Consider the following 8,028-nt stretch of genomic DNA (forward strand, 5'->3'; position numbering starts at 1 on the left):
ACACGCGGGACCAGCACCTGGGCCGCTCCCTCCCCGTCGGGTCGCTTTGGTGCTGGTTTCCCTCCCTCCCTGCCAAGGCCACTTCCACCCTGAGAGCTCCAGGGCCTGCAAAGGAGGCAGCGGGTACTGGGGCTTTCCTCTGGGGCTTTGGCGCCCTCCACACTGCTCTCAGGAGAGGGAACCATCTGTGGGGGTGCAGGTGGCAGCGGGGGCTCACACTGACCTGCGTCCTCGCCAGCACACAGGCCACCCCCAGGGCCAGCCCGAGGAGGAAGGAGACCACTGCCAGGGCCACAGGGAGGGCAGAAGCTGTCGGCAGGGCAGGGAGGGCAGAGGCTGTCGGCAGGGCAGGGAGGGCAGAGGTTGTCGGCGGGACAGGGAGGGCAGAGCCTGTCGGCGGGGCGTCCGAGCATCTGTGCAATCCTTGGGACTGTTCCTCTGGGAAGGAAGGAAGGGATTCTCCCAGTGGAGAACCTGTTAGAGCCCCCGGGGTTTGGGGTTCAGGGCAGGGAAAGGCTGTGGAGCGGAGGAGGGGCAGCTATCTAGGAGGCTGCTGGGGATGGTGGGCTGGGAGCTGGAACAGTTCAGGCACGTGTAGGAGGGAGGGTCCCCCGACAAGGGCGGGGGGAGCAGAGCCTGGCCAGCAGCCTGGGTTGGGGGGGGTGGTCTGGGATGGGCGCATTCCCTACCTGTCACCAGGACCAGGGTACCGGAGCCGTAGACATTGATCTCCGTGACGGCCTGGCAGGTGTAGGTGCCAGTGTCCGACGGCTGCAGGTGGTGCATGGTAATAGTCAGGTTGTCCTGGGACCCCGAGAAGTCAATGCGGCCCTGGAACCGTTTGTCCGTAGTGGGCACCACCCTGTCCTCGTAGTAAATGATGTTTTGGGGCTGTGGCCCGAGCTGCCTCAGGTAGATCCCATGCAGGTCCCCGCTGGTGGAGCAGGTGATGTTGACGGAGCCTCCCACGGGGGCAATCGTGCAGTGGGGAGACTGCTGCACCTCTAGGGAGGACCTGGGCTGTCACCACCAGTCGGGCCAGAAGGACAGAGAATGTCCTTCCTGCAGGGGACAGTGGTGGGGACGGTGGGGCCCCGGGACAGCCCAGGGATGACATGTCGCCACAGACACGGTGCCTTTCGGGGCGTGGAGCAGATCTGGGCACCAGCAGCGGTGCTGTGCTTCTTCCTCCCAAAGCAGCGGCCCTGCCTGGACAGCCCCGGCCACTCCCCAACGGGGTCCACCCTTCTTCCTTCTCTTAAACGAGTCCCCAGACACTGGAGGCCGCTCGGCACCCCACCCGCTTCCTGGGGGCTGTGCTGTGGCCCAGGTTGGGGGCGCTGAGCTCACAGGGCAGGGAGAGCTCCGGAGCTGTGGCCATGGAGGGTCTGGGAAGCTCTTACCTTGGGCGGCCAGGGCCCCAGGCAGGCCACGAGCCAGCGCCAGGAGGAGGGGCAGCAGCAGGAGCCTCGGGGGCCCGGCCATGTTCCCCACACCCAGCTCTCCCAGCCTGATGAGTGCAGCTGAGCCCCTCCGGGTCTGCAGGACCCCACAGAGAGCAGCACACGGGAGACCGCAGGCGCTCAGAGCTCAGAGAGGGCTTCCTGGAGGCGGTGCCTCAGACCAGGGGAGTGATGTGGGCCCCGTGGGAGGTGCGGCCTCACCTACCCCTCCCCAGCACTGCTTCCCTGAGAGCCGCCCTGAGATCAGGGTGTCCTTGTCCCTCCCCGCCCCTGCAAATCCACAGGGAGGAGGTCAAGGCCTGGGGCTGGGCAGACGAGAGGACAGAGAAGGGACCACCTGGCTGGGGACAGGCGACAGGGTCTGGAGGTGAGGGGCAGGGCTGGCTTCCCAGCCTGCCTGGTCCTCTGGGGTACTTTCTGCTGGAACCCAACTTATGCCCAGAAATCCGGAGTCACCCATGAGTCACGCACACAGTGCACAGGAGCGCAGGGCAGGCCAGAATTAGCACCCCCTGGTTTGGCCGTGGGGAAGGAGGCTGGGCCTGTGCCCGTGCCCAGCACTGCAGCCGACCAGCCAACCGTGGCACTGTGTTCCACGTCCTGGGGACGAGAGGGCTGAGCCGTGGTCCAGGCCTGAGGTTCCCCCACCTCCCTGGGAGGAGTGTATCAGGCCACAGTGCCCAGCTTCAGGGGCTGAGGGAGACCTGTGCCTGGCTCTAACCCCAGGGGGACTGAGTCCTCTGGGACGGGCACTTCTCTGTCCTGACGGCCTCCCACCACAATGACAAAGCGTTGACGTCGGTGCCCAAAGCCAGCAGGTGCAGCACATGAGCAGGAGCCTGCGGACACGCATGTGTGCAGAGACAGGTGTGTGTGACTCCACTCGTGTGCAGAGATGGGTGCACGTGACTCCACGCGTGTGTGCAGAGATGGGTGTGTGTGGACACGTGTGTGCAGAGACGGGAGTGTGTGGACACACTGTGCAGAGACAGGTGCGTGTGACCCCACTCGTGTGCAGAGACGGGTGCGTGTGGACACGTGTGTGCAGAGATGGGTGCGCGTGACTCCACACGTGCGTGCAGAGATAGGTGCGCGTGACTCCACGCGTGTGTGCAGAGACAGGAGCGTGTGGACATGCGTGCGCAGAGATGGGTGTGCGTGATTCCACGTGTGTGCAGAGACGGGTGCATGTTGACACGTGTGTGTGCAGAGACGGATGCACGTGACTCCACGCGTGTGTGCATAGACGGGTGCGTGTGGACGTGTGTGTGCAGAGACGGGAGCATGTGGACACGTGTGCGCAGAGATGGGTGTGCGTGATTCCACATGTGTGTGCAGAGACGGGCGCATGTGGACACGTGTGTGTGCAGAGACGGGTGTGCGTGACTCATGCATGTGTGCAGAGACATGTGCCCATGACTCACACGACTCACACAACTCACACACGGACTGGCAGCCCTGAGCTGCTTCCCCAGAGGTCCCAGCCACAGCAGCCGGTGCAGACACTGGTGGGGCTGTGGGGTGGTGCAGGTTTTCTGCTGGGCTGAGGGTCCTGCAGGAGCCGGTTTCCCTCCCCCAGGCTCTCCATAAACAAGAGACAGAGGATTTGGGGGCAGAATCTTGCCCAGAGGCCCTGGAGCACCCTCGCGAGGCTGTGGCGTGAGGTGGTGGGTAACAGCGCTTTACAGAGCAGCCCCTCCTCTGGCCTTTGCTCCATGCATGCATTGGGTCACCAACATTCACCGAGCGTCTTTATGCCAGCCTCTGTGCCAGGAGCAGGGGACAGTGTGGACCAGGGGCCCTCCCGCCTGGAGCTGACCTCAGGGAGGCCAGGTGGACAGCCAGCAGGACACGGGCGTGGGTGTGGCCCTCAAAGGCCAATCCAAGAAGGGGTCGTGGGTGAAACCAACTGGGGCCCTGGGGAACAGCATTCCAGGCAGAGGGATGAGCAGGGCAGAATCCCTGAGGCCAGAACGTGCCCGGTGTGTCTGAGGACAGCATGGGGCCGGGTAGGGTTGGGGGGTGCAGAGGGAGACACAGACCCCCCACACACCGAGGGGGAAGGCAGCATGAGGACCAGCAGTAAATCCCAGTAGGGAAAACAGAAACAGAGATAAGCCACCAGGAAAAGATGAAAATCCTCAGGGACTCCAGCCCCAGGGTCTCCTCCTGGGTTTCCTGCCTGGGTGTGCAGGGGACATCGTGACCACCGTGTGCCCCACCCAGACTACCGATTTCAAAATGACCTTCAGGCCGGGCGCAGGGGCTCATGCCTATAATCCCAACACTCTGGGAGGCCAGAGTTGGAGAATCGCTTGAGCCCAGGAGGTTGAGCCGTGATCACGCCCCTGTACTCCAGCCTAGGCGGCGGATCTAGACCCTATCTCCAAAAAAAAAAAAAAAAAAAAGAAAGAAAAGAAAAGAAAAAGAGAAAGAAAACTTTGATTGTGATCCCCATACGGGGGTCCCGGGTGCACGGGGGTCCCTGCCGCACGGGGGTCCCGGACGCTGTGCCCAGAGGACATGATCCGATCCAGCAGAGTCCCGAACCCAGCACGCGGATGGGAACCTTATTTTAACCTGAGACACAAACGAGCCCCTTCTGGACCCTGGCTACGGCCCTGACCCTCCGGGCGGCCGGCTCCGCGAGGTCTCGGTCACCGGGCGACGCTGTGTCCCTGCGGGGTCTCCAGCTGGCTGGGGGCTCCCCGTGTCTTCATCTTGAGGACACCGTAGGGACGTTTGGGGGCTTAAAGCCACTGAAGACGTTTCTTTCAGATTTTTGTTTTTCATTTTAAAAATTGCATTTTCCAGCTACTTGCAGGTTTGTGAGACGGTTGTTTTCTTCATTTCAGAGATTCAAGTCATGGAACCTTTTCAAAGAACTGAAGGGGGATTCCCAAAGTTATTTTTTTCATCCGATACATATCAAGACGTCAAAGGGCTCTGTCCCAGTGACGAAGACAAAAGCAGGAACAGATGTGGGTCCAAGGAGGCCTGGCAGGTGGGGTGGGCACGAGGGAGCGGCTCCCGGGCGGCCAAGAGACTGAGGGATGCACGTCCAGCCCCGGAGGGCAGTGTCCGCCTGACTCCCAGCCCGAGCCGCCACCGCCTCCTCCCGGCCCGGCCTGCGCTGCCCCCTGGCGGTGGGGCCAGGAGCCATCCCAGCCTCTAACCCCCGCACCCCACCTTGGCCCCTGGGGCTCCCGCGGAGGGGCCCCCAAAGCCTGCCATTGGTCATAGGCATATGCAGCCAAGGCCTCCTACAGCCCTGAACTGGAGGGTGTCTGAGGTTCCGGCAGCAGCCCCCTCACTTGGGCATGGAGGCTGGACTCAGGCTGGGGTGGCAGAAAGGGAGCCCAGGTCTCTGGGTTTGATGAGGGCGGAGGGAGGGGCATGGGTCCTGGTAGGTCGCATGCTGCGGAGGTGAGGTGTTCCCATTTTGGAAACTGAGGAAACAGAGCTTGGAAGACCAGGGGGGTGGAGGGGAAGGGTCTGCACCCGCCCTGGAGTGGGTGACGCAGAAGTCCAGCCTGCCACCAGCTCTCCCAGACCCTCCCAAGCAAGCCGGTGTCTGTGCCCTCCGGGTGGGACTAGAGACCCAGGCCCTGCCACCCAAGGTCGGCACTCAGAGCCGGCTCGCTGGTGTCCTCTCTGCCTTATAGGTGGTTATGGGTCTATGGCATCTGGAAACAAGGGTTGGGGGGACAGCAGCTCCAGGGCTCCAAGTGCTGAGGGTTTGACCGCCACTGCCGGCGGCCTCGGAGTAGGCTTGGGGTCTGGGGTCCACAGGCCAGGGGAGGCTCTGCTCAGGCCCTGCTGTACTCCCACTCTGAGGACTGGGGTTCTAGGAAGAAGACCTTCATCTGCGGGGGGAGGAAGGAGGTGCCTGCGTGAGCTGCAACCCCCGTGCCCACAGCTCTGCCCTCAGGCGTGCGCTCACACTCATGGGCATGCTTGCATGTACACGCACACTCCCACCCCCAGGTACACCCCGTGCCCTCACAACACACTCCTTCCACACACCCCCAGCCCTCACCTTGGTTTTGAGCCTGCTGGAGGTCGAACCCACTTCGCACGGCACCCTAAGCAAGAGGTTCCCTTGGCTCGGAAACTCCAGGTTGTGTCCCTGATGGAGACCACATGCCCTGCCATGCTGCCCTCCAGGGAGTCCTGGGGACAGCGAGGGTTTGCAGGGAGGGCAGGGCGGGTCTGGGGAACCTGGCTGTGTATTCTTGACCACAGCCAGCTGGGCCCCTGGCAGGGACGGGCTTTCTGGGACCGGTGCTCCCCCAACCCTCTCCTGGAGCCCCGGCAGGTGCAGGACAGTAAGGCTGAGCTCAGCCTGGGGCGGCCCCACCCAAGACCCCCCACCCACACACACTGGGGTGCAGGGCCTCCTACCTCCCGGCGTTGCTGGGAACAGCGGCACCTGTACCAGGCGAACATGACCGTAAGAACCAAGAGGATGAAGACAGCAGTGACCACCACAGGCACAGGCCAGGACCCAGCGTTGGGGGTGGACTGGGGTTCTGCACCTGAAGGAGGCAGTTCAGCAGTGGACAGGTGGGTTGGGCATCCCCCACCCCTAACCTCCTCCTCCTGCACACCCCCTGGGGTGAGAATGAGCCCCGGAGGACTGCACTGCCCTTGCCCAGGAGGTACAGGAGTGGGAGGGAGCCAGGAGGAGAGGGGGCGCAGGACCACAGAGGTGGGAGGAGACCCAGGGCACGGGTGCCTCGGGGCAGCGAGGGAAACATCTACCCCTGGACGTGCGCTGGCCCCGTCCTTCAGGCCTTGGGGCTCTGGGGAAGAGATGCAAGGGCAGGTGCGGGGCCTGCCCTGATGCGGCCCCCACAGGGCCAGGTATGTGAGAAGCCCCATACCTGAGTCCAGGAAGGGCTCACCAGATGCCCTGGGGGTGGGGAGCAAAGCGGAACCCAATTTGGGTGACCCGGGCGAGTCAGAGCCTGGTGTGGTGAAGGTGGGAGGGCTGGGAGGGGCCATGGAGGCTCCTGAACTTGCAGGAAAGGAAGGGGAGGGGTGGGGAGTGGGTCTGGCGACTGGAGGGGTCTGTGGCCCCGCACAGTGGTGTGGCTGCTCAGGGCCTAGGGAGCAGGTGGGAGGGGCTTGGAGGGCAGCACAGAGGGCCCGGGGGGTGCTCTGCTGGCCATCACTGCTTTCTGGTTGAACCAAATAAGTAGCTGGCAGTGGCGGCTGTGGGCCCTGAGTCGGGGCAGAAGAGGCAGAGGGAGCAGTGGGCTGGGCGAGTGGGGACATGGGTGGGGGGTGGTCATGCCTGTGTCGGGGGAGCTGAGGCAGAGAGTGGGGCAGTCAGCATCCCCTGAGGGCAGGAGGAGAGGGGTGGGGACAGGGAAGGGTGGGGCTGGTCCCAGCCCTGAAGACAGGAGGGGCGAGGGCAGGTGTGGTCCAGGCTTTTGTTGAGGTGGACAGCAGGGGAGTGGGAGATGCGGGGCAGGACCGTGGTGGCCGGGGAGGCCCCTGTTCACGGTCACCAAGGGTGGTGGGCAGGTGATCTTGAGCACCTCTGGGTGACCCCAGTAAAGGGAGGGCAGGTGCCTCGAAGCCGGGCGCTGCGGGTCCGGAGGGCCTCTCAGAGCACAGGCATTTGGGGTGCAGTTTCCCTGCACAGCCGGGGTGGGTGTGGCAGGGAGGCGGGGGGTGCCTGGTTCCTGGCTGCACGGCGCGGCCCTCGCCCCGACAGGCAGGTGGGGTTCTTTAGAGGAGCAGAGGCTTTGTGTTCCGTGTTGTTGGTGGGGCTCGGGCTGCCTCTGTGGGTCTGTGCCCCCCAAGCCTCCGGCCTGTCCCCTGCCCCTCCCGAAGGGAGAACTGTCCCAGGAGGTCAAGAGGCCTCCACCCCGACTCTCCACCCCGGCACCCCGTCTCCTGGCAGCCCCGCTTACGCCTGCTCTTCCTCCTCCTCCTTCCCTCTCAGTCTCAGCCCTCCCCCTGCCCAGGCCCCCTCCCCTCCCTGTGTCCCCTCTCACTCCCCTCCCCCTTGCTTCCCCGAGCCTCCCCTCACCTGAAACCTCCAGCGTGACTTGTCTGTTATTTCTCTGGCGTCCCACGAGGTGCCAGGTGTACAGCCCAGCGTGGGAGTCCCGGGTGCCTTTGATCACCAGCTGGGCCACGCCTCCCTGAACTTGGAGCTGCCAGCCATCCCGGGAGAAGTAGCCTGGGGCCACCTCATTGAAGATGGTGCTCTCCTGCCCCTGGGCACGCAGCTTGATGATGACATGGGAGAAGGCGTTGGATATGTTGCAGGACATGACGGTGTTCTCGCCCCGAGACACAGAGACCACCCCCTCTGTGCAGATGGGGCTGTCCCAACCTGTGGGGCCAGACAGGGGCAGGCACGGATCAGGGCTGGGCCTCAGGGCACTGGCTGGCTGCTGTGCCCAGGGCCAGGACCGGGGCAGGAGACAGGGCCTCTAAGGGACATGATGAACTATGTATACATCCATCCGACCCAATCAGCACATATGTCTTGTGTGGGAAGAATAAAATAGCAGCCAAAAAGAAGGGTGGCTGTGTGTGTGTGTGT

At 63.7% G+C, this 8,028-nt stretch overlaps 2 protein-coding genes across 2 annotated transcripts in view; both read right to left on the reverse strand.

The window, feature by feature from the left end:
* The window catches only part of CD7 (CD7 molecule), a 9,515-nt gene extending 7,927 nt beyond the window's left edge, over positions 1-1,588 (reverse strand). Inside the window, exons 1-3 of the mRNA XM_011998912.1 lie at positions 1,404-1,588; positions 690-1,004; positions 224-438 (exon numbers count right to left, since the gene is read on the reverse strand). Coding sequence (XP_011854302.1) covers positions 224-438; positions 690-1,004; positions 1,404-1,485 — 612 coding nt within the window. The 5' untranslated portion in view covers positions 1,486-1,588. The remainder of the gene's footprint in view (positions 1-223; positions 439-689; positions 1,005-1,403) is intronic.
* A 3,200-nt stretch (positions 1,589-4,788) lies between these two features.
* SECTM1 (secreted and transmembrane 1) overlaps positions 4,789-8,028 on the reverse strand; it is an 8,656-nt gene continuing 5,416 nt past the window's right edge. Inside the window, 4 exon segments of the mRNA XM_011999038.1 lie at positions 4,789-5,302; positions 5,305-5,329; positions 5,868-6,001; positions 7,507-7,815. Of these exon segments, the coding sequence (XP_011854428.1) occupies positions 5,133-5,302; positions 5,305-5,329; positions 5,868-6,001; positions 7,507-7,815 (638 nt within the window). The 3' untranslated portion in view covers positions 4,789-5,132.

The sequence above is a fragment of the Mandrillus leucophaeus genome, unplaced genomic scaffold (assembly GCF_000951045.1).
Source record: "Mandrillus leucophaeus isolate KB7577 unplaced genomic scaffold, Mleu.le_1.0 Scaffold1, whole genome shotgun sequence".
Taxonomy (NCBI): domain Eukaryota; kingdom Metazoa; phylum Chordata; class Mammalia; order Primates; family Cercopithecidae; genus Mandrillus; species Mandrillus leucophaeus.